This window comes from Stenella coeruleoalba, assembly GCF_951394435.1.
Source record: "Stenella coeruleoalba genome assembly, chromosome: 19".
Lineage (NCBI taxonomy): Eukaryota > Metazoa > Chordata > Mammalia > Artiodactyla > Delphinidae > Stenella > Stenella coeruleoalba.
This window is the reverse complement of record NC_137165.1, coordinates 39,859,181-39,883,234: the sequence shown is the minus strand read 5'-3', so window position 1 is coordinate 39,883,234 and position 24,054 is coordinate 39,859,181. Positions and strand designations below refer to the sequence as shown.

Here is a 24,054-nt window from a genome sequence, read left to right as displayed (position 1 = left end):
CTCAGTGGCCATGGCTCATGGGCCCAGCCACTCTGCGGCATGTGGGATCTTCCCGGACCAGGGCACGAACCCATGTCCCCTGCATCGGCAGGCGGACTCTCAACCACTGCGCCACCAGGGAAGCCCCCCTCCTGACTTTTTAAATGCAGCCTAGAGGACTGGAGAGCAGGAACCCATGGATCTGGCTGGAGGGAAGTGAACAGTTGATAGAAAGAGCAAATATTTAAGGGGACTGACCATGCGCCACGTAGGGTGGTAACATTGTGCACCCATTAATATTCACTTAGTCTTCCTAACAATCCTGTACGTTGATGCTGTTTGATCCCCATTTTACAGAGGAGACAGTATGGCTCAGAGAGGTTGATGGCTTGCCCAAGGTCACACAGCCAGGAAGAGGTGGAGTCAGGTCTCAGCTAGCTCCAAAAGCAGCAATCTTGCTCGACCCCACTGCCTTTCTCAGTGCTGGAAAAAAAATAGAAAAGTGTCTTCATGGATTCAATGGGTGGAAAAATAGGGAAGGGTGAACAAGTGGGCAGATTCAGACAGGTCCCAACACTCTGAACTTGCCCAGGAATAACAAGTAGCTGGTTAAAGCTCAGGTATTGAGAGCAGAGACTGTGCTAGTGCTGTGAGGGATTCAATAAGCCAAATGAAAAATGACACAGGAGGAGATCTTGCCCTCAGGGAGTTAATAACTGAGTCCAGGGGTGACCTTCCAGTTAAAGGACACTCTACTTAAAAAGAGGAACCCCTGGCCAGTCACTCCTGAGTTAACCCTATGTGCTACTGAGGGCACGGTCTGAGCCCAGAGCTGGGCTGGGGGCTACACACCCCATCCTCCAGATCCGAACGCAGCCTTTCCCTCAGAGGTTTACGTCTGCATGGGGCACAGTGCCTGAGGCCAGAAGGGTGGCTGTGTGGGCGTGGAGAGCCCAGCGCACGGCATCTGGGGGCTGGATTCAAATCCTGACTTGGAAGTATTCTCCAGTTCTCCCGGGTTATTGCCCTGATGAGCTGTCCCTACATAAAGGCAGCGTGTTCTGTTTATCAGTTTTATCATGTGTGTGTCTTCTATCAGCCCAGGAATGTGTCATTTCTGTTTGCTGTGTAATAGTCCCCAAAAGAAAAACATATGTCCTTCCAGTCCTGGAGCGGGTGGTAGAGATTGTTAGGTTACCTCTATAAGAAAAAAATTGGGGGGACTTCCCTGGTGGTCCAGTGGTTAGGACTCCACGCTTCCACTGCAGGGGGCACAGGTTCGATCCCTATCAGGGAACTAAGATCCTGCAAGCCATGTGGTGCAGCCAAAAAAAAAAAGAAAGAAAGAAAAGAAAAATTGATAAAGACTTCCCCCCACCCCAAACTCTCAAGGTGTCTGGAGGGACAGGTTTGGGTCACCCCCTGCCTGTGCAATTATAACCCACACAGGGAGACTTACTGGAGGCAGAGTATATCTCGGGGTCCAGGAAGATGTTGTGAATGAAGGGGATACAGCACTTCAGCCAGGGGGACCCACCTGGTCAGAGCAGAGTTGGAGAGCAGAGAAGTTAGTGAGAGCAGCTGCTGGAGGGTGTGTGGAGCCCTTCTGTCACCAGCCATCCAGAGAAATGGAGAGGACCAGGAGAGCAGGAGGTATGAGGGCTGGATTTTAAGAGTTGTTCACTTGCTTAAATGCTGCCCACTTAAGTGAACCAGAAAGACCTCAGAGTGGCGAGCAGCTGCCACAAAGCCCATGCAGTTTATTATAAGGACAGACAGGCACTGACCCGGAATAGCTGTGTGCAGCATAAGGGCTCATCTGATGAGCAGCTGAACAGAACATGTTGGTAGCAGCCAGAAGTGACCACTAACTACAGAACATGACAACTCATTCACGAGACATCACACACATTTCTTCTCTCTGTGAGTTTTCATGGGCCTGGGCCACAGTCCATTAATGAGGGAATCAGTTTGCATTCTGTGGACCCCAACCAGCCCTCAGTGAGTGGGAGAAAAGCCGTTGTGAGCACAGGGTGGTCACCTTCAGTCACCTTGTGGGAGGGACTGGCTGTGGGTGTCCTTTTGTCTGCCAAGGGTAGATGTGGACTGGGCTACAATGGATTTCCAATGGTCTAGATTCAAAACAAGTTGATTCCAATCAAGTTAATTTGTCCAATGATGTTTAGGGTTACTTTGGTTAGTGTTGAGTAACCAATTCATCATTTCAACTTGTAGTAACAAAATAGACTCAGAGGCATACATAAATACCTCGTGTATTGAAATTCCTGAAGAAAACGTATCTTTCTATTATATGCCTACAACTCTCTATTTGTTTTGTTTTACTTTGAATTTTTAGGGGTGCTTTTTATCGTTTTATTTTATTATTATTTTTTAGTTATTTATTTATTTTTGGCTGCGCTGGGTCTTCACTGCTGTGTGCAGGCTTTGTCTAGTTGCAGTGAGCAGGGGCTACTCTTCGTTGCGGTGCGTGGGCTTCTCATTGTGGTGGCTTCTCTTGTTGCAGAGCATGGGCCCTAGGCGCGCCGTCTTCAGTAGTTGTGGCACGCGGGCTCGTGGGTTCTAGAGCGCAGGCTCAGTAGTTGTGGCTCACGGGGTTAGTTGCTCCGCAGCATGTGGGATCTTCCCAGACCAGGGCTTGAACCCATGTCCCCTGAATTGGCAGGCGGATTCTTAACCACTGAGCCACCAGGGAAGTCCCGAGGGGTGCTTTTTAAATTTAACTTTTTTATAAATTATGTAACAGTTAAATGATAATTAACATGGTTCCAAAGTCAAATCTACAAAAGTAGCTATATTCAAAGAAGTTTAGTTTCTAGTTTTCTCCCCTCCGCCCTATTCCCTCTTTCCTTTATAAGGGACCATTTAAAATTTTTCTTATGGTTTATTCTTTTATTATCTAATGTGATTTTTTGATATTTGAAGATTTATTGGAAATGTAGAGCAGGGCAGTATGCCACGTCCAGGCACTGGGAGTGTAAATAGCTGGGTATTGAGAGGCTCACAGTCTATGGAATCAATGGGACCCAAGATGCCACAGAAACAGATACCAAATGCAATGGGACACAGGGGAGGACACACCCATCTGTCCTCCAGGAAGTGACGGGCCTGGACCAGGACTAGGGTGAGGCAAGTGAGGCACTCAGTGCAGGTATCAAGTTTAAGGAGGCACCAAAAAAAAAAAAAAAACAATAAATAAGATAATAATCTTTTCTTGCAATATTTGTAAAAATCAAAATTAATGCCAAAAATTCCATAATAAACAAAATTTCAAAAAATTCTAAAAAGACAGGATCAGACCCTGTGTCACATGTATCAGCCTAGCCCCAGCCCTGCAGGGGGCATTTCAGGGTTGGGACTTTTGAAAGAGAAGTGGAGGAAGGGCATCCCCTGCAGGAGGAACAGTACATACAGCGGCTCAGAGATCTGAAAGGGCTCCAAGGTCTGGAGAGCCTTGGGTAGCTTGTCACAGACACTGACATGCTGTTGAGTTGTGGCCAGTGGTAGGAGAAAAGAAGATTGGGACTGAGAAGGGCCTTGAACATCTGGGAACAAAGGGGAGCCAGTGGAAGCCTTTAAAATGAGGAGGATGGTGGAGGTGCTGGAGGGGAAGGAGGAACGAAGCGCGTGTTGCAGGCCCTACATTGTGGAAGGTTCCGCTGGTTTAACGTTTTGATGCTTGAAGCAGTAAGCTCCAGTCATCTAGAACATTCTCCTGACGTGGAATTCTCACTGTCCTTTCCCCATAGGAATCAGTGGGGAAGAGCCACAGGAAGGGTCACCCACTGGAACTTATTTAGGAGGCTGCAAGATACACTCCTTGAGGTGTAGAGGGAGTGTGTTGTACCCTGGGAAGTCTCCAAGCAGATTCGATCTTGTGACACACACGCCTCTCCTCAAATCCTTCCTCAGCTTCCTGCTGCCCCTTAGGCCCTCAACTTGGCTTTCCAGACAGCTGATCCCCCCACGCCCCCGCTTCACTCTCACCACCCTTCATTCACATCCTCGCTACCCTCCAGCTGCACTGAACTGCTTTTTTTGTCTCAAATGGCCAAGTTCTTGCTGACTCCAGCCTTTGCCCCGCTCTCTCCTCTGTCTGGGACCCTTTCTCCCAGCCCCATAGCTCATCCCTCCTTCTTGACTCCCTTTGTCTGGGCGAGGCCCCCAGTCGGAGTCAACTCCTAGTAAACACTCAGTAAATATTTGTTGAATGTATGAACACTACGAAAAGTTGGCTTGTCTGTCTTGGCCTTCTACCTTTACACTGCTGTGTGACTTTGAGCAAGTCACCTCCCCTCTCTGTGCTTCAGTTTCCCAGCCTTCAAAATGAAGGGTTGGACTTGAACCTCCCTAAAGTCTCATCTAGACCTAGTGACAGAGACCATCATGATTCCACTAATCTTGTGCCTTCTCTCCTTTCCCTTTGAAGATGACACCAAGTTGAATCCCTATGCAGAAGGAGAGGGTGAGTACAGAACTGCCTGCCCCTCTTCAACACACCACTGCCTCTTGGACCCACCCTGGAAGAGGGTGCAGCCGTCACCTGGCCTCTTTGCTTTTACTCTGAGTGGGGGAGGGGGAAACAACAGCAGCCTGCGCTTCCCAGACTTCCTGCTGGGTGGGAAGGCAGGGGGCTTCTGGGAACAGACCCCCTAGACTGAAGGAGCAAATCTACATCTAGACATTTCTCATCTCAGCCAGGAACCTCCTGTGGTTCTTCTCCCGGCCTCTGTGCCCTTGAGTATCCGCTTCCCTGATAGGAGTGAGAGGAGGAAGTGAGGGCTAAGCTAGGGCAGGCATGGCTGTGTGGCCTGTGGCCCTGGCTTCTGTCTCCAGGGGCCTCCCAGCCAATGAGGGGTGGAGAGCAGCTTCTCTCACTCAAGTGGCTTGCCAGAGAGTACATAAACGTTGCCCACCACAATTTTTACAGGGTGCCAGAAGGTGGGGTCCCCTTTCCCCAGGACTGCCTGGGGGATAACCTCCTCTCTGGGGACATGGGGTGACCCCACCCCTCCCCTGCCCTTTGCCCAGAGCCAGCTCAAGCCCTTGCTGCAACTACCACAAAGGGGAGATGGAAGAGCCTTCCGGCCCCAGGGGCTGGGAGACTGTTACCTGGGCTCCAGCAGGAGAGGAGGGGCTATTAACGCAGCACATCTTAATGGGGTCTCCCACGGGAGACGGAGCCATTGCTGCTCTGTGGGCTGTGGGTGTGAATGTACACGTGTGTCTGTTGGGCTGTGGGGAAGCAGGGGGCCCTGGGCCACGTTCCCCTTACTCTGCACCATGTGCTCATCAGCCCAAGCTCTGCCCCTCAGATCATAGGGTCACTGAAGGCTGAGGTCTGACGGCCAGCTCAGGAGAGGCCAGCTTGGGGCGTGTCATCACAGCTCCCCCAGCTCTTGGCAGATGGAGGCATGAACCACGCACAGGAGTGCCCCAGGATGGTTTCTCTCCTGGTTTATTTTTCTGCTGACAGAGAAACGGGGATGGGGAACATAATGATTGTGGATGCACACAACATCTTATTAAAAATCTCTACCCACTGTTGACTCCCATTCCACCCACCAGCGATGTAAAGTGGATTCAACATTTGTGTTGCTTACATGCTCATCTGTCTTCTCTGTGTCGTTATCTCCACATCCTTTTAGGGCGGGGAGAAGGAGCAAAAGCCCACCCCAGGTAATATCAGGGAACTAGGTTTCTTGGAGGCTGGCACTAACTGTGTCCTTGGACAAATCCCTTCATCTCTCTGTATTTCCATTCCTTCAGCCGTACGAGAAAGGGGTTGGACTGGATGAGCTTCCAGTTCAATAGTCTATGGAAAATACCCAGTCTTCTCCTGGGGAATGTATTTCAAATGCTTGGAATGTTCACAAAGAGTGTCTGCTGGTTTCTTAGCCCTCCGAGTGTCTAGTTCATTTCTTTTATTGAGTTCCTCTGATGGGTCTGCCGGTTTTTCTAAGAGTTGAAAACACAGAGATGACTAAGACACTGTCCTTGCCCTACAGGAGGTCACAATCTGGTAGTGGACAGTGACAGGTAAAGATGTGGTCATTTTGCTATCATGATAGCTAACACTTTTTAAAGTTGTCCAAGATACCTGCCGTGATCCTCAGCAGTTGACATGAATTATCTCATTTTCACCCTCTCAATAACCCTACCGGGTACTTAACATTATTATCCTTGTGCTACAGAAACGATAACCGAGACACAGAGAAGTTAAATAATTTGCCCAAGGTCACACAGCTCGTAAGTAGCAGAGCCTGGATTTGAATCCAGGCAGCCAGGCTCCAGATCCCAAGTCTTAACCATCACATGCCCTTTGTGAATTCCTTCAAAGAACTTATATGGGATGGGTACTGGAGAGAAATTTTATGATCCTTAGTAGACATTTGGGCAACTTTTAAGCGATTTTGGAAAACCACCTGAACCGTGCTAAGAACAAAGTTCATGTCATACTCATAATGGTTCCACCGACTCCACCTTTTCATGTATTTGATAAGTAGACCTGAAGGTTCTGTAGGCTTTCATCTCTGGGACTTTGTCAGAACCCAGGACCCCATGACCCCACCTTCCTTGTTCCCCTGACCTAATGGTCTCTCCACAGGCCTTCAGAACAACCTGTCCCCCAAGACAAAGGGCCCCCCCTTGCACCTGGGCACCATCGTGGGCATCGTGCTGGCCGTCCTCCTCTTGGCGGCCATCATCCTGGCCGGGATCTATATCAATGGCCACCCCACCTCCAACACTGCGCTCTTCTTCATCGAGGTCAGTGCAGGATTGAGCTACCGCTCTGGCGTCTGCATCTGCATCAGTGTTTCCCCAGCCTTTCAATACCTGCCTCTCCCCATCTCATCCCTCACCCGCCACGTGCCGGCCTCCTGTTTCCACCTGAGGGACTTCATTGACTCCATCCAGGCACATCTTGCACTGGCGGGCACCCTCTGAGTCCCTAACCCCCCAGGGCTTGACCCCTCAGGACTCCTCCAGCCCTCTTGTCCTGTTGAGCAGCCTCTGCTTTTGCGCTCCCATTTGTGAAATCAGAACAGTCCCCAGAAGAAAGAAAGAGGCCAAAAACGCCTCACATGCCCCTTGAGTGTTGTGCAACCATCCCTAATGATTTATGGTCTCTCACACCCAACTTCCAGGCCTAGTGCTTTTTCAAAGCCATAATGGAACTGAGGTCTCTGCCTCTTGGCCTGCTGTGTGCGATTTTCGATTCGATTTGACAGGCCATAGTAATCATAAGAGTTGCTCTGTCTGGGAGCTTTTGTTGAGGATGCTGCAGTTTGCAACATCTCAGGATTCAGAAGAGTCAGCCTGAGGTGCAGCATGGGAAGTAAGGCCTGCGCCCCTTCACTCTGGGCCACAGCGCTCAGCAGCCCCTGCCCCAGCCCCCTACTCTCGGCATCTGACCAGCTCTCTGAATCCTACAGTGATGGGGCCTCTGGGACTGCAGTCCTCCACATGGGTCACAAGCCCCAACCTCATCACCCAGAGGCCTAGGTCGTTCCCTCCTCTCTTTTTTTTTTTTTTTTTTTTTTTTTGCGGCACGCGGGCCTCTCACTGCTGTGGCCTCTCCCGCTGAGGAGCACAGGCTCCGGACACACAGGCCCAGCGGCCACGGCCCATGGGCCCAGCCGCTCCACGGCACGCAGGATCCTCCCGGACCGGGGCACGAACCCGCGTCCCCTGCATCGGCAGGCGGACTCCCAACCACTGCGCCACCAGGGAAGCCCCCTCCTCTCTGTTTAGATGTCCCCCGTTTCTTATGAATTCTAACCAGTCATTCTTAGCTTAAGATTAAGACCTACTGAGGCTAAGGCCAACCTTGTTTCTCCTAGGGAACCTGCAGATCCCCAGCCACAGGGATGCTGACCACAGGTCCGATGGAGGCCTGGGAATCTGCATTTCCTCCAGCTCCCCAGCTCTGATGCAGGACCTGTACTGTCTGGAGGGTTATCTTAGCGTTTCCAGAGCCTCCCAGATCATTCCATCTCTTACCCACTCCCTCACTTTCCACAGTCTCAGGACTCCACTCAGTGTGCTGCTGCGCTTTTCACTTGCGTCCTGCAGTCCACACGGCGAGGAATAAAATGACCTCTTCCTTCCCAACTCCTGGGGCTCCCAGCAGGTTTCCCAGGGGGGCGAAGGATCACAGCCGGGAGCCTTCTGGGGGAGAGGGCCCTAAACTTCACCCTCCACCAGCACCTTTGAGAAGTGCTCAGAGCCGTCCCCCGGGGGAAGGGGGAGGGAGGGGAGGGTCCCAGGGGAGGGATCGCGCCCACTGACTCTGCGCCTGTGTCCCCGCAGCGGAGACCTCGCCGCTGGCCGGCCATGAAGTTCCGCAGCCACCTTAACCACTCCACCTACACAGAAGTTGAGCCCTCAGGCCACGAGAAGGAGGGCTTCGTGGAGGCCGAGCAGTGCTGAGAGCGCCAGGTCTCCCGTGGAAGGGTAGGAAGGAAGACCCGGGGACCTCAGCAAACGAGTCAAAGCAAAGCAGAGAAGTGACCTTCCTTGGCCTCCTCTGAACACACCCTGGCTGGGAAGATGAGCCCATGGTCTGTGGCGCCAGAGCTATAGTTTGGCCATTACACCCCAACTATTGAAGCAGGAGGCAGAAAAGCAACCACATTGAACTTTTAAGGAACAATAACCTAATTTCAGCCTGCTTTGATGCCAGGGGTCTCCCCTTCTGAGTCTCTCAATGGTCTACTCTGTAGCTGCCTCAGAGATCCCCTCCCACCTGGAGACGGCCAGATGCCCTGCTCCGGTCACCTAACGCCCCTGCATATGACACGCGAGAACCCAGCTCTAGACTGGGGCCGCTGTATTCCAGGATCCATAGACTCAAGAGCTGGTCCTCAAGGCTATGGATGCAGCATAATTTGCCCCAGCTTCCGTGCTCTGGAAGTCTGAAGAAGGAGTTCTCTCCATCTGTTAAAACACAGGTGTGGCTGCTCCCAGCCCTTTTGGCAAGCCACTGACCGGCATGCCGGCATCAGAAGAAAGCCAAAGGAGAGAAGAAAGAACTTGTGGGAAGATTGTATTTTTAGGCTTCACTACCCCAGCTTGACGTTTCTGCTGAGAACCAGTACTTCTGCAACAAACATGTGTGTTGCCTGTGTTGCGGGCTTTATCCAACTGCAGCCCAGCCCGGGCCTGGCAAGCCGTGCTGTGCATGGCCGCGTCTACCCTGCGGGCTCTTCATTCCAATGGCACGTTTGGTGTCCACTGTATTCACTGGCCTGGTCTTCTGTCAGTGCCAGTAAGTACCTCCAAAGGCAGGGCCTGCCTGATTAATATTTTTCCTCCTCTGAGCTGGAATTTTATAGCCATTAAAGAGAAACAAGGTGGAGAGAGGGCTTCTTGAAACATACCCAGCAGGGAGCTTCAGTTGAAAAGCAAAGCCTCCAGAGGGATTGGGATAGAGGAAGCTGGTGTGGGAAAGAGGGACTTTACACGTAAGACCTTGACCTGGAAAGTTGCTTGCATCTCCCCAGCTCTGCCGGAAGTTCTTGGGGCAGAGAGTTTAGGCTCCTAAACTTAACCTGCTTTTAAGGGGGTTCTGTCCCAGAGATGAGTTGGGGTTGCTTCTGAAGAGCATTTCAAGTGAAAACCTATAGTTCACCCTCATTCAACGTAAAAAAACATCATCAGCAAATAAATATTAAATCACAGTCTCCACTTAGTCACATCCTTTTATGCATGTCACCGGGATGCTGCCAAAGAAAGAAGTTAGTTTAAATACAAGGCCTCCTGAGGCGGGGGTAGGGAATCTGCCAATAACCAGGCACATCCAAACACTGGGCTGAAGGTTTTCCAGATGTTTCATGGTTTATCCTTGGTGAGGATGGTAACAATCAGAGTGGGAAACGTGCTGGACCTCGGCTATCTATATGTATTCTTCATAAACCAGGCAAAGGAATAGCTATGGTTTTGAGAAATCGTATCAGAATTTGTGAAAGTGAAAAGGTAATGCAGCAAAGAGAATAGGATTCTTTTCAAGCTTCTGAAGGACAGAAAGGTCTGAAACAGAGCTCTCTTAATGGGAAAATTGCAGCCAGGCACTGAAATACTCCAGGCTCCCAGCACTGCTGGCTGGCAGGAGGGTGATTTTTGCCCTTGCCGGACCAGCAGAGCATCTATGACTTTTGTGTGTCTAAAATGGCCAGTGGGGCAGTCCCCACTGTGGCCAAATGCAGTGCACAGCTCCGTGGATCCCACTCCCAAACTCCAGCACACTTCTTCCCAATGGGAGCCCTTCCGATTGTTCTGATTCCTGGAGGGGAAGAACACAAGAGTGAAGAAACGGGCGGTGATGTCCTGAGGTCTCTGCCGGTAACACTGCAGGTAGAGAGAGAAAGCATGAGATAGCTCGGACCAGTCACAGCAAGCCTAGCTGGCGCCTGGGATGACAGTGGTGAGGGCAGTGGAGCTGTTTGGTAGCAGGTAGCCTGGTTTGTTAACAGCAACAAAGAACTAAAGATGTGTCCCTAAGAGAGGCCCCTGGACACTAAGAGTCCCTCAAGCCACAACAAAGTGCTCCTAGGAAACAGCCAGCAACTCGCAGAGTTAACACTGGTTCCCAGATATCCTTAGGATCTCTCACAAGATCAAGCATCTCTTAGACCCAGGAGTTTTACTCCAAGGTTTAGAGCGGGTTCTTTGGGTAACTATAGAGAGTGACTCACCTGCACAGCGAGTGACCAGAAGGAGACAGGGGTTTCATGGTCAACCAGCGAAGTGGTACTTCTGTGCACAGTCAACCACAGAGAGCTTGCAGACTTCCGGTCCCCTCCACCCCACAGGCAGATACGATGACTGTGACAGGAAGCTTCAACCCCTTGAAACAGCTGTCTGTGTTGTACCCAGAAATCAGAAGCTCTCAGGGAGGCTCTGTTTTACACCAGAACTCTTAAGAGAGCCAACAAGAAAATGAGAAGAAGAAGAAGAATGCAGAGGCCAAGTGTGAGAGGAGACCCCTGGATCAGGCTGTGAGCACAACTTAGTTCCCCTTTAATCAGCTGCCCCTAGATTTGTGGATCTGTCCAGTCAGGCCCCTGGGGTTTCTGATTCTAGAACATGGGTGCCTATAAGCCCAGCCACCAACCCCAGTACCCAGAAATGCCCCAGGAAGAGCAGATGGGGTTTTTCAAGCTTGACTAACTGGCCGTCTCCCTTCCGCCATAATTAGGTATCACCAGCCACTCACCCCAGCTGGCCCCTGACTCTGGAAACTGCCTCTTCAGGTCTTCAGGTCTCAGCCTGGAGCCTGAGGTTGAAAATGTCCTTTTGTCCCTGTTAGAGGTTCTCGGTGGGCCTATGGAAACGATCTTTAAAATGTGTGTGTTTTGCCAGGGCTTGCCTGTGTCACGTGTTCTTGTATGTATATATTTCGGTGTCTATCTATATTTATAGATAGATAGATAGATTATTGCTAAGAACATTGGATGAAGCTTGTAGCTGTGCTCAGCCTGTAGCTTGTTGTATTATATTAAGACAGTGGCAGAAGCTGCCAGCCAATCACACTATGTGAAAAGAAGAGTGTTCACCACCAGAGCTGATCACTTATTTCGTTGTGGGCAGAGCTAAGACTCTGTTCTCTGGGTACAGGAACAGATAAGAGATTTGCATGAAGCCCTGATCAGGGGCCACACCCAGACTCCCTACACCAGGTGGAGTCACAAATAAAATCAGCCTGTCTCTCACCATCTCCACCCTACCCCACCCCCAACGAAAAGTCACCTGAACTTACAGCACAATTCGAAGGATCTGGGATCTGAGGGCACACTAGCTGTTCTAAATGCAATGTATTCACATATTCAGCGTGAAAATTCCTTGCACGGATTTCAGTGTTAATAAAAGGCAACGTTCATTTACGACTTCTGCCGTGTACAAAATTAAATGCAAAGGATTTTGTGTGACATTCTACAAATCCTCGCACAGACTGGAGTCCTGATGACTGCCAGCTTCTCTAAGGACTGAGCTAAGGAGCAGAGGAACAGCCTCCAGCAATCTGCCCACCAGGGGTGCTCTTCCCAAACTCCTGTCCCACCTCAAGAGAAACAGCCTGGAAAGAGACTCCAGCTATTTATTCGTGGTTTGTAAGTCCCCGGAAGTAAACCTCATGGGTTTCTAATCTACTATCTAGAAATACAGAATAAATGTGCTAAGCTGACACTGCCACATTTCTGGAGGCTTTGCCTTTGAACAACTTTAGTAGCCTCGTCGTTTTTATTACTTTGCATATTTTGCTCACAAAACATGGTTAAGCAAACCAAAACAAAAAGAGGAAAAATTTGAACTTCTTACAGCCAAAATCAGCTATGCCAAATTTCAGGCTCCAAAAACAAGCCAATTTATAAATAAGCATGCTGTGTTTGCCAAAGAAAGAGGAATGTGTTGGAGAAGGCCATGTGGATTGGTGAGAAAGCCCCCCAGCTGCTCCACAGTGCGTCAGGAGGCGGAGCTGCAGCCCCAGCCCTGCCCCTGAGGAGCTGTGTGTTGTCGGCCAAGTCACCCCACTTCTCTGAGCCTCTGTGAAATCAGGGGGTGGAGGACTTATTGATCTAAGGAGGGGATGTTTTCCTCTCCTTAGCAAATACGCTCATCTGTTTCTGTTTTGTTTGGTTTTTTCTAGTTCACAAGCAGCTCAGATGGAAGCATCCCTTTCGCTTCCATTATCTTGGTGAAGTGATCAACTTTGTTTGCCCGGGACTTCCCTGGCTCTAACACTGAGAGCCCTGTGTCCCAGGAAACCCCCTAGTCGAGAGCCCGCTGGGACAATTGGTTAGTCTATCCTTGGAGTCTATCCTGACCCCATTGGCTGAAGAGATGTTAACAAGCTCAAGTACTTGTAGAGCATCAGAGTCTTGGACTTACCTATTCAAAGTGTGGTCCACACAGGAATCCCCTGGGGGTCAGCTGGAAATGCAGAACTCAGGCCCACCCAACCCAGACCTACTGAGTCAGAATCTGCATTTGAGCAACTCCCCAGGTGACTGAAGTGAAACGCATGAACATTTGAGAAGCATTTCTAGGCAACAATTTTACTGACATGATCACAGCCTGTCAGGTGGGGGGGGGGGCAGAATTATTCCCCATTTCTCAGATGAGGAAACTGAGGCTCAGGTGGTTTACTTATTTATTTATTCATTTGATCAATACTCATTAAGCACATACTGTGTGCCAGGCATCATTAAGTGACTTGCCCAAGGTCACACGGCTAGTGAGTAGCTGAGACAGTCCCCAAACCCAGGACTTTGGATTCCCATCCGGGGTTGTTCCCCGGGTACTGTGGGGTGACGCCAGAACCACGTGGCCACAGTGTAACAGGGAAGCTGATCTTCCAGGCCTGTAGAGAGTCTCAAGAAGATGTAGAACAACGACGTCAAATACATACTCTAGGGACTTTCTTGGCGGTCAAGTGGTTAAGACTTGGCGCTTCCAAAGCAGTGGACACGGGTTCGATCCCTGGTTGGGGAATTAAGATCCTGCGTGCCATGCGGCACAGTATGTACTTTTGGGTCCTGAAACCATGAGCTTATCATCTATTTATTTACACAGCCCAAGAGCTTAAAAATATCCTCATTTTTACTGCTTCCTTCTCACCCGGATCCCCCACTCCAATGACCCTCCGACGTGAAGATTTGGAAACACTCTCCGTAAGGCTTTAGAGAACACCAAGGCACCCCTCGGTGCTTATTTTCTTGAATGGACGGCAACTGATTCCTTCGTTTTTCCCATGGGGCTGGAGAGAAGGGAGATGGGGAGGGGAGGGAGAATCCTTACTTGAACTGCTAACACCAAAGAGAAATTCTTCTGGGGACGATTTTTCTGATGTTCATAAAACATTTTTACATTTGGTCCCTAGAGCTAGCTAACTCATACCCACAGTTTTCCACAAAGCTAAAAGCATGGAAAAAGAAACATCTAAATATAAGCCAATAAAATCTCATCATACACTCCCAGGCTTGGGTGAGAACCTTTCCTTCCAGCTTCAGCGTTTCCTCTTCAAATTTTTCTATTCAGAAACTGACTGTCACCACCGGGGGTTCAGATGGAGTAGCCAAAATGTATGTCTCATTGTGTCCAGCTGAGAAAGTCTGAAAAGCCTCAAAAAATAACAGATCCCCCCAAAATAAATAAATAAATAAATAAAAATAACAGATCCCATCTCTCCTCCACGGATCCGCCTTACACTCCCCTCAGTTTAGACCCCATTTTGAATACACAGTTTTGCTGCTCTCAACAAACTTGGACGCAGTGGGTCCAGTGCCTAATGGTGATTGTTTTGCCTTTACTCCCCTCTCCCAAGGAGCAGTAAGTAATTCCAAGAGCCTCCCTCAAGGTCAGAAGGGCAGCCTGCTCCAGGGCCCACAGTCTCCAGTGGCCAGAGCTGCAGACACCCCTCTCTGTTCCTTGGGTTTGGTTGGGTTGCACCCCACAGGCCTACAAGGCCTGTGCTTGCCCAGATTCAAGACCAAAGAAAGAGCCCGGAGTCAGCAACAGAGACATCGATGGTTTAATGGATGGGGGAGCTTACACGTCTGAAGCAGGGTCCTGGAGCGACACCCCACCACGTGCAGCAGACGGGCAGGCCATGGTGGCAGTCTTTGCTCCCAGGGGGAAGGAGTTGCCAGTTACAGGGAAATTGACATCAGGTGGGCTCATTAGTCACCAGGGAAACCAGTAGAAGGGCACGCCCCTCACTGCCCCTTTAACTAGAACAATCACTAGCTGGGGCCTGGGCCAAGTACCTAGGAAGGTCAGTCATGTGTGTAAGATATAGGCGAAGCATAGGCACTGGTCGGGCTGGGGATGTACAGAGAGCAAGAGAACAGCCATCTTAAGTGGTCCACCCATACAGGGCCCTTCTGCCCCAAGGCCTCTGTGCTCACAACTTTGGGCATTAGCAATGCTTACTTACAAAGGCCCCGATCTACTTATTTTTGTCCTGACATGATGATGATGGGGGCGTGGCAGCTCACATTTGCTAAGTGCTGACTGTGTTCCAGGCACTGTTTTATGAGAGTTATTTGTATTATCACCTATGGGGCAGATGCTACTGTTATCTCTACTTTACAGAGGAGGCCGCTGAGGCTCAGAGCGAGAGGGAATTTGCTCAAGGTCACCAGCAAGGTCACTCAGGAAATGTAACTAGAACTCGGCAAAGGTAACTAGAAGTCAGATGGACTTTGGCCCTCAGCTTTGGTTCCTGAGGCCAAAGCGTGCCCACTCTCCTACCCTCAACACCTCGACCCGTCTTCTGTCAAAGGCACTATGGACCCTGTCTCTGTGGAAGACTCATTTCCCAGCCAGGAAGTGAAATTGGGTGGGAAGAGGCATCACTGACCTAGTTTCAAGTAGAAGTTTTAAATCTCTGAGGCCCCACAGATGGGGTGACCTCCAGTTCACTAGGCTTTAGCCCTGTAGGAATGAACCTTCTTGGGGGTGCTCCTCCCATCCTTTGGGCCACACATCTTAAGAGACTCTTACCGGATGTTTTCTCATCTGTAAGAGCCCAGTTTATGAGAATGGCTCTCTTGGGACTTCCCTGGTGGTCAGTGGGTAAGACTCCACGCTCCCTCTTGCTTGCTTCCTCTCCTTCACGAGGGGAGACTGTTGAAGTTCCCGGCAACCCCAGAAGCAGGACAATGGGTCATTGGACATGGAAGCATTTCCCACTCACACAGGCCCCAGGGCTGGGTCTGCCAGTTTCTGGTTATTTGGGGGGAAAAGGCACACATTAACTCTCAGACCTCAGCACCCAAATATATGACTCATAGGCAGCCTGCTGCATAAAGAAAGGACACAAAATGAGGAAGTGCAAAGTGTCAGAGACGTTTCTGGAACAAACTCCTTCCTGCTCAGGTCTTCCTAATCCAGATTTTCAATTTCTGGGAAAATCGCTTTCTGCAGTGGAAACCCCCTAGCAGAGTGGGAGGCATGGAAGGGTTCATGGCCCCGGGCGGGTCAGAATCAAGTACCAAAGGGCTACAAAGGAATATCCCCTTTTCTGTGTTTATGAAGATTTACTGAAAAGTCCCTTTGAGGAAGTCATTCTGCCTCTCAGAGCTCAGAGAAGCAGAAAAGCTCCCATGGGCCTTCTATAAGTTTTCTCCTAGTTCTTCTACTTGGAAGTGATGGTTGAAGATATATCCACCACAGTGATTTCTGTTAGTTCCATGAGTTCCTTCTTTTCAGGCTGTAGATTTGACAACCAGCAATTACAAGAACCTAAATGAGTACAGCTCTCACAGCACTTGTATTTCCCTATGCTCTAATAAAACAAAGGTCCTCACCAGTTTGACATACAAGGGGCTCCCTCTCCTGCCTCCACTCTCACTCGTAATGAAAGGATCGCTCCTTTAGGGCTTTACAGCTCTCAAAACACTTTCACTTGTTCAAGTCATGCCACGGGGGGCGTCGGGACCTCCTGATGCCATTCCTCCCCCCAGCCCAATGCCAAACAAGATGCCGAGTTCAGTACTAGAATAACCATACTTTATATTGATAGATATTCTTAGTGTTCAAAACACTTTCTCAATATGGTATCTCATCTGAGCATACTAGTTCTCCTTTGAGATTAACAGGGTGGAAACCTACATCTCATACTAAGGATAAAGGAAACTGAAGCTCAGAGCACTGAATGATTTTCCCAGGCCCCGCTGCCTCGGACCAGGAGATCACATCAGAACTTCAACTCCACCCACCACTAATAATATACCAGTGACAGCTAAAGTTTATGGAGCATCTTTCATAGTCCAAGTAGTACTAAGCATCTCATAGGCATTTCAGCCAGAAAGTGGAAAGGAAGGCAGTGACCTTCACTCACTGCTGGATTCCCAAGGACATCAATCAAAATGCACTTTTTAGGCATCAACCTGGGCCCAGCAAAGCAGGAGCTTTAGAAATACAGAATATAGGGAATTCCCTGGAGGTCCAGTTGTTAGGACTTGGTGCTCTCACTGCCAGGGGCTGGGGTTCAATACCTAGTCAGGGAGCTAAGATCCCACAAGCTGTGTGGGGCAGCCACAAAAAAAAACAGAACATAGGAGGTAGTTGCCTTTATGGTACTCATGGTAGAGTCAGTGAGACAAGATAAGATCCTTCCAGACAGAAAACAATACAATCTAATCCATATTTATGGCCTAAATTGGTAAGCTGACTAAACTCTCAAAGTTACAGTAGCTCAAAGGAGAACTAAGATGGAAGATTTAGAGCTGCACTATTCAGTCTGGTAGCCACTAGCTACATGCTACTACTGAGCACTTAAAATGTAGCTGGTCCAAACTGAGATGTACTATAAATTCAATCTGCACTCTGGATTTTAAAAATTTAGTACCAAAAAAATTATTGTAAATATATCACATTAATAATTTTTAGGATTACACATTAACATTATAATGTTTTGTGTATGTTGGGTTAAATAAATTAGTAAAATTAATTTCACTTTTTAAATGTGACTACTAGAAAATTTTAAATTACATATGAGACATGCATTATGTTCTCTTTTTTTAATTCAAGTATAGTTGATTTACAACATTCTGTTAGTTTCTGGTGTACAGCAAAGTGATTCAGTTATACATTATATATACATATTATTTTCCATTATAGGTTATTACAAGATATTGAATATAATGCTGTATAGTAAGGCCCTGTTTATCTATTTTATATATAGTAGTTTGTATCTGCTAATCCCAAACTCCAAATTTATCCCTCCCATAAGTTTGTTTTCTAGTCTGTGAGTCTGTTTCTGTTCTGTAACATTGTGTCATATTTTAGATTCCATATATAAGAGATATCATATGATATTCGTCTTTCTCTCTGACTTACTTCACTTAGTATGATCATCTCTAGGTCTATCCATGTTGCTGCAAACGGCATTATTTTATTCTTTTTATGGCTGAGTAGTATTCCATTGTGTGTGTATATCTATACACACACACACACACACACACACACACACACACACACACACGATGGAATATATATATATATATACCACATCTTCTTTATCCACTTATCTAAATGTCAATGACACTTAGGTTCCGTGTCTTGGCTATTGTAAACAGTGCTGCTATAAACATTGAGGTGCCTGTATCTTTTTTTAAAATTAATTTATTTATCTTTTATTTATTTATTTTTGGCTGCATTGGGTCTTCGTTGCTGTGCGTGGGCTTTCTCTAGTTGCAGCTAGCAGGGGCTACTCTTCATTGCGGTGCGTGTGCTTCTCATTGAGGTAGCTTCTCTTGTTGCAGAGCACGGGTTCTAGGCACTTGGGCTTTAGTAGTTGTGGCACGTGGGCTCAGTAGTTGTGGCTCACAGGCTCTAGTGCAGGCTCAGTAGTTGTGGTGCACGGACTTAGTTGCTCCGCGGCATGTGGGATCTTCCCGGACTAGGGATCAAACCTGTGTCCCTTACATTGGCAGGTGGATCCTTAACCACTGTGCCACCACGGAAGTCCTGCCTGTATCTTTTTTTTTTTTTAATTTAATTTATTTATTTATTTATTTTTGGCTGTGTTGGGTCTTCGTTTCTGTGCGAGGGTTTTCTCTAGTTGCAGCGAGCGGGGGCCACTCTTCATCGCGGTGCGCGGACCTCTCACTGTCGCGGCCTCTCTTGTTGCGGAGCACAAGCTCCTGACATGCAGGCTCAGTAGTTGTGGCTCACGGGCCTAGTTGCTCCGTAGCATGTGGGACCTTCCCAGACCAGGGCTCGAACCCATGTCCCCTGCATTGGCAGGCGGACTCTCAACCACTGCGCCACCAGGGAAGCCCTGTCCTGCCCTTTTATATGTTTGTAGGCAGCCAGCATTTCACAGGCTGTCCTGGGACTTGGGGTTCTGTCTACCTGGGCACATTTTCAGGCTCTGGCTGGCAAAGCAGCCCCATCAATTTTTGCAGAGGGACCTGCGCTGGAAGAAGAAAAGTGAGATCACAAGGAATTCATTAGCATCCCAAATTCTTCTTCTTCTTCCCTCTCTGTGCCTACTCCCACCCCCAACAACCCCAGCAATTTCTTTTCTTCCCTTTAGGGTAGCTGAGGGAAGCTGCCAAAGCCAGGACAGGAGTTTGCCGTTTCTTGTGTCTTTTCTAAAGACCCAGCATTCAGCCCTCACCCGATGAGAACCTGTCAGAGCAGCAGGCAGATGATTGTCCTTTCAGCGGATGGAGGCTCTACCGTGAATGGACATTCAGGTGTTCGCTGCGTCTGTGGTCCCACATCAGGGAGGCGGTGCACACCAAGCAGGCAAGTTTTACCTGGGTCAGTCTGCAGGAAGTGCTGGGCCTCGAGGAGCGAGGAGGGGTGCAGCCAGGTTTGGGCTCCCTTCCCTGTGAAGCAGTGGGTAACCTGCTGGACCCTTTCCTGAGGTCTCTCCTTAGAGACCAGTGCAAACCAGCCCATCCTTTCAGCCTAGCTCAAGGAGGCCACCTCCACTAAGAGGATCCCAAACTCAAGGACAGAACTTAGGATGAACAGATTCCTCCTCATTTAATGGAGGAAAATCTTAATAACCATGTAGCCAACAATGGGGCATGCTGCCTAGCAAGGTAATGAACTCCCCATTACTATAGGTATTCAAGGAGGCGCTACTTAGCTGCTTTCCAGGAATATTACAGAGAGAAGACCTGTCATGGGTGGGAGTTTAGCTACTCTGCCCTCCAAAGCCTTTTTACCTCTATGAGTTCTCATGAGGATAAGAGCATGAACTTGGAGTCATCCCAGGCCCAGGATTCAAGTCCTGGCCCTGCAATTAGATGGCCATGGGCAAGTCACTTAATGTCTTATTTAAAATAAATGATATAAGCATATTTTATTTTTCTGATCATGGTTGATCACTGTTTAAAAAAAAACAAACACAATTTATTGTGGACACTTTCCATTGAAATACATTTAGCTTTTTTGTTTTGTTTTGTTGTTTTTAATATTTATTTATTTAATTTATTTATTTGGCTGCACTGGGTCTTCGTTGCGGCACGCAGGATCTTCGTTGCGGCATGTGGGATCTTTAGTTGCAGCAGTTGCGGCATGCGGGATCTAATTTCTTTTTTTTTTTTTCGGGATCTAATTTCTTGACCAGGGATCGAAGTTGGGCCCCCTGCTTTGGGAGCACAGAGTCTTAGCCACTGGACCAGCAGGGAAGTCCCACATTTAGTTTTTTTTTTTTTTTTTTTTTTGCGGTACGCGGCCTCTCACTGTTGTGGCCTCTCCCGTCGCGGAGCACAGGCTCCGGACGTGCAGGCCCAGCGGCCATGGCTCACAGGCCCAGCCACTCTGGGGCATGTGGGATCTTCCCAGACCGGGGCACGAACCCGTGTCCCCTGCATTGGCAGGCGGACTCTCAACCACTGCGCCACCAGGGAAGCCCCCACATTTAGTTTTAACTTACCCTTTTTCATAGTTATATACTTAACTCCTTTAAGCCATGGCTTCCTCATCTGTAAAATATTCAATAGAATAACAATGAAATTGTGGAGATGATGAAAAGATTAAATAAGGAATGCACATAAAGTGCTTAGCATTTAGTTAGGCATCTAAAACATGAGGACTAATCATTATTTGAAACCAGCACTGTCCCATAGAATATAATGTGAAGCTCCACACAAAAACTAGTAGAACTGATAAACGAATTCAGTAAGGTAGCAGAATACAAGATTAGCATACAGAAATCTGTTGCATTTCTTTACACTAACAATGAAATATCAGAAACGGAAAGTATAAAAACAATCCTTTTTTAAATCGCATCAAAAAGAATACAATACTTAGGAATAAGCCTGACCAAGGAGGTGAAACACTTATATGCTGAGAACTATAAAACATTGATAACGGAAATTGAAGATGATTTAAAGAAATGGAAAGATATACCATGCTCTTGGATTGGAAGAATTAATATCGTTAAAATGGCCATACTACCCAAAGCAATCTACAGATTTAATGTGATCCCTATCAAATTACCCATGACATTTTCAACAGAACTAGAACAAATAATCCTAAAATGTATATGGAACCAAAAAAGACCTAGAATTGCCAAAGCGATCCTGAGGAAAAAAAACCAAAGCTGGAGGCATAACACTCCCAGACTTCAGACAATACTACAAAACTACAGTAATCAAATCAGTGTGGTATTGGCACAAAAACAGACATATGGATCAGAAGAGAGAGCTTGGAAGTAAACCCACACACCTACAGTCAATTAACTTTCAACAAAGGAGGCAAGAATATACTCAATACAATGGAGAAAAAACAGTCTCTTTGGCAAGCGGTGTTGGGAAATCTGGACAGCCTCATGTAAACCAATGAAGTTAAAACACTCCCTCACACCATACACAAAAATAAACTCAAAATGGCTTAAAGACTTAAATATAGACAGAACACCATAAAACTCCTGGAAGAGAACATAGGCAAAACACTCTCTGACATAAATTGTAGCAATGTTTTCTTAGGTCAGTCTCCCAAGGCAATAGAAATAAAAGCAAAAATAAACAAATGGGACCTGGGCATATATCCAGAGAAAACTCTAATTCAAAAAGATACATGCAGGGGCTTCCCCGATGGCGCAGTGGTTGAGAATCTGCCTGCCAATGCAAGGGACACGGGTTCGAGCCCTGGTCTGGGACGGTCCCACATGCTACGGAGCAACTAAGCCCGTGAGCCACAACTACTGAGCCTGCACGTCAGGAGCTTGTGCTCCGCAACAAGAGAGGCTGCGTCAGTGAAAGGCCCGCGCACCACGATGAAGAGTGGCTCACACTCTTCATCCCACATGCCACGGAGCATCTGGGCCCGTGAGCCATGGCCGCTGAGCCTGCGCGTCCGGAGCCTGTGCTCCGCAGCAACGGGAGAGGCCACAACAGTGAGAGGCCTGCATACCGCAAAAAAAAAAAAAAAAAAAAAAAAAAAAAAATCCGCCTGCCAATTCAGGATACACGTGTTCAAGCCCTTGGGAAGATCCCACATGCCACGGAGCAACTAAGGCTGCGAGCCACAACTACTGAGCCCGCGTGCCACAACTACTGAAGCCCGCACACCTAGAGCCCATGCTCCGCAACAAGAGAAGCTACCACAATGCAAAGCCCGGGTACCGCAACGAAGAGTAGCCCTAGCTTGCCGCAACTAGAGAAAGCCTGTGTGCAGCAATGAAGACCCAACGCAGCCAAAAATCAATAAATTTATATTTAAAAAAGAGAGAATTTAGCAAGCAAGTGTATTAGAAACAAAATCAATAAATGAAAATCAAGCGCATTTCTATACACCAGCTACTAATAGATTAAAAATATGAAATACCCAGGAATAAATCTAGCAAAAGGTGCACCAGATCTCTATCGGGAAAAATTATAAAGCTTTATTAAGAGATATTAAAGAATACCAAAATAAACAGAGGGCTTTGCTATGTTCATAGACCGTAAGATTTGCATTAATAAAAATGTCAGATGTCCTCAAATAGATCTATAGATTCAATGCAATCCCATTCCACAGATGAATTTAAACCTTTTTTTAAGAGGAAGGAAATTGTAACCTATGTTACAACATGGATGAAGCTCAAAGACTTTATGTTAAATTAAATAAGCCAGACACAAAAGGACAAATAATGTATGATTCCACTTACATAAGGCACTAGAGTAGTAAAATTCTCAGAGGAAGTGGAATCATGGCTTCCAGGATCTGTGGGGGAGGAGGGAATGAAGAGTTAGTATTAATGAGTACAGAGTTTCAGTTGGAAGATAAAAAAGTTCTGGAGATGGATGGTGGTGGTGTTGTACAACAACATTAACGCACTTGATGCCACTGCACCGTACACACAAAGATAGTTAAAATGGTAAATATCGTGTGTATTTTACCACAACAAAAAATGGTTAATCTAAAATTCCAGATAATATTCATCTCTGGGAGGAAGAGAGGAGATGCAGTTGGAGAGAAGTAGGCATGGGTCTTGACAGTGTTCTATCTTGGCCTGCTAATAGATTCACAGGTATTCATTGTTGTTGTTTAAACTAAACATATATATTTTCACATCTGATTTTGTATGCATGCCATATTTCTCTTAAAATTTTAAGCACATATATACATATAAATATGAGGAAAATAAATGTATGTGGTAAACCTGTAATGAAAAGCAAGGGAATTTATAAACACCAATTCAAGATAATGGTTCCCTCTGAGGGAGAGGGAAGGACAGGGATCTGGGAGGGGACCCTAGGGGACTTCAGAGGTCATGATGATGTTTTGTTTTGTTTCCTAAAACTGAGTGGTGAGGTATACACAGGAGTCTGTTGCATCACGATTCTTCTATCCTCACACATATTTTTCAAATATTCTTTTAAATTTATTCAGTGTTTAATAAATGTAATTTTTACTGAGATCCCTAACAATATATATTTTAGAGTTTTGGCTTTATTTGTAAGTTTGGCACAGTGTCAAACACCGAGGCCAGCTACTTAACTAGATTTGTCTAGGCTACTTCTTTCCTAATACCTTTGTGGTTCCGTGGTCTAAAGAAGTACTTGTGATGTGATGAACAGACAACTCTAGTAGATAATAAACCATAACTCTCCTTTATGCAAGTGGTTAAAAGGAGAACATGCCCTCCTTTGGGGTATATTAAAGTTTTGCTGCAGCTCCTCCAGTTCCTTGCAGGGTAGAAATTGGGCCACTATGTCCCTTGGCTGCATTCATCCCATTAGCTTTCTCTGCCTTTTTCCCCAACATCAACAAAGGAATAATACATAAAATACAACCACATAAAAGATCCTGTCATTTTTGACAAAGGAAACATTTTTCCAGGATAAAGTACCAAGCATCTCTACTATTATATTAGAAAGTGAGTAAGGCTAATTATGGGGGCACAGAGGGCTGTTTGGCAGAGCCCTCATAGCCACAAAGAACCCCAAATTTAGATCTTTGACCTCATCTCCAAATGAGATTACAATACAGTCACAAAGGCACACAAAAAAGATTTTTTAAAGACATTTATTATGTAGTTTGAAGTGCATGTCCCAATATCAGACCATGATTCCTGTAGTGCCCTGTGAGTTGATATTTATTATA

At 47.3% G+C, this 24,054-nt stretch overlaps 1 protein-coding gene across 1 annotated transcript in view; it reads left to right on the top strand.

The window, feature by feature from the left end:
* The window catches only part of PLXDC1 (plexin domain containing 1), a gene marked incomplete at its 5' end in the record, with an annotated part of 61,289 nt that extends 52,628 nt beyond the window's left edge, over positions 1–8,661 (top strand). Inside the window, 3 exons of the mRNA XM_079905542.1 lie at positions 4,427–4,462; positions 6,605–6,765; positions 8,311–8,661. Of these exons, the coding sequence (XP_079761668.1) occupies positions 4,427–4,462; positions 6,605–6,765; positions 8,311–8,430 (317 nt within the window). The 3' untranslated portion in view covers positions 8,431–8,661. The remainder of the gene's footprint in view (positions 1–4,426; positions 4,463–6,604; positions 6,766–8,310) is intronic.
* Between the last annotated feature and the right edge of the window lie 15,393 nt (positions 8,662–24,054).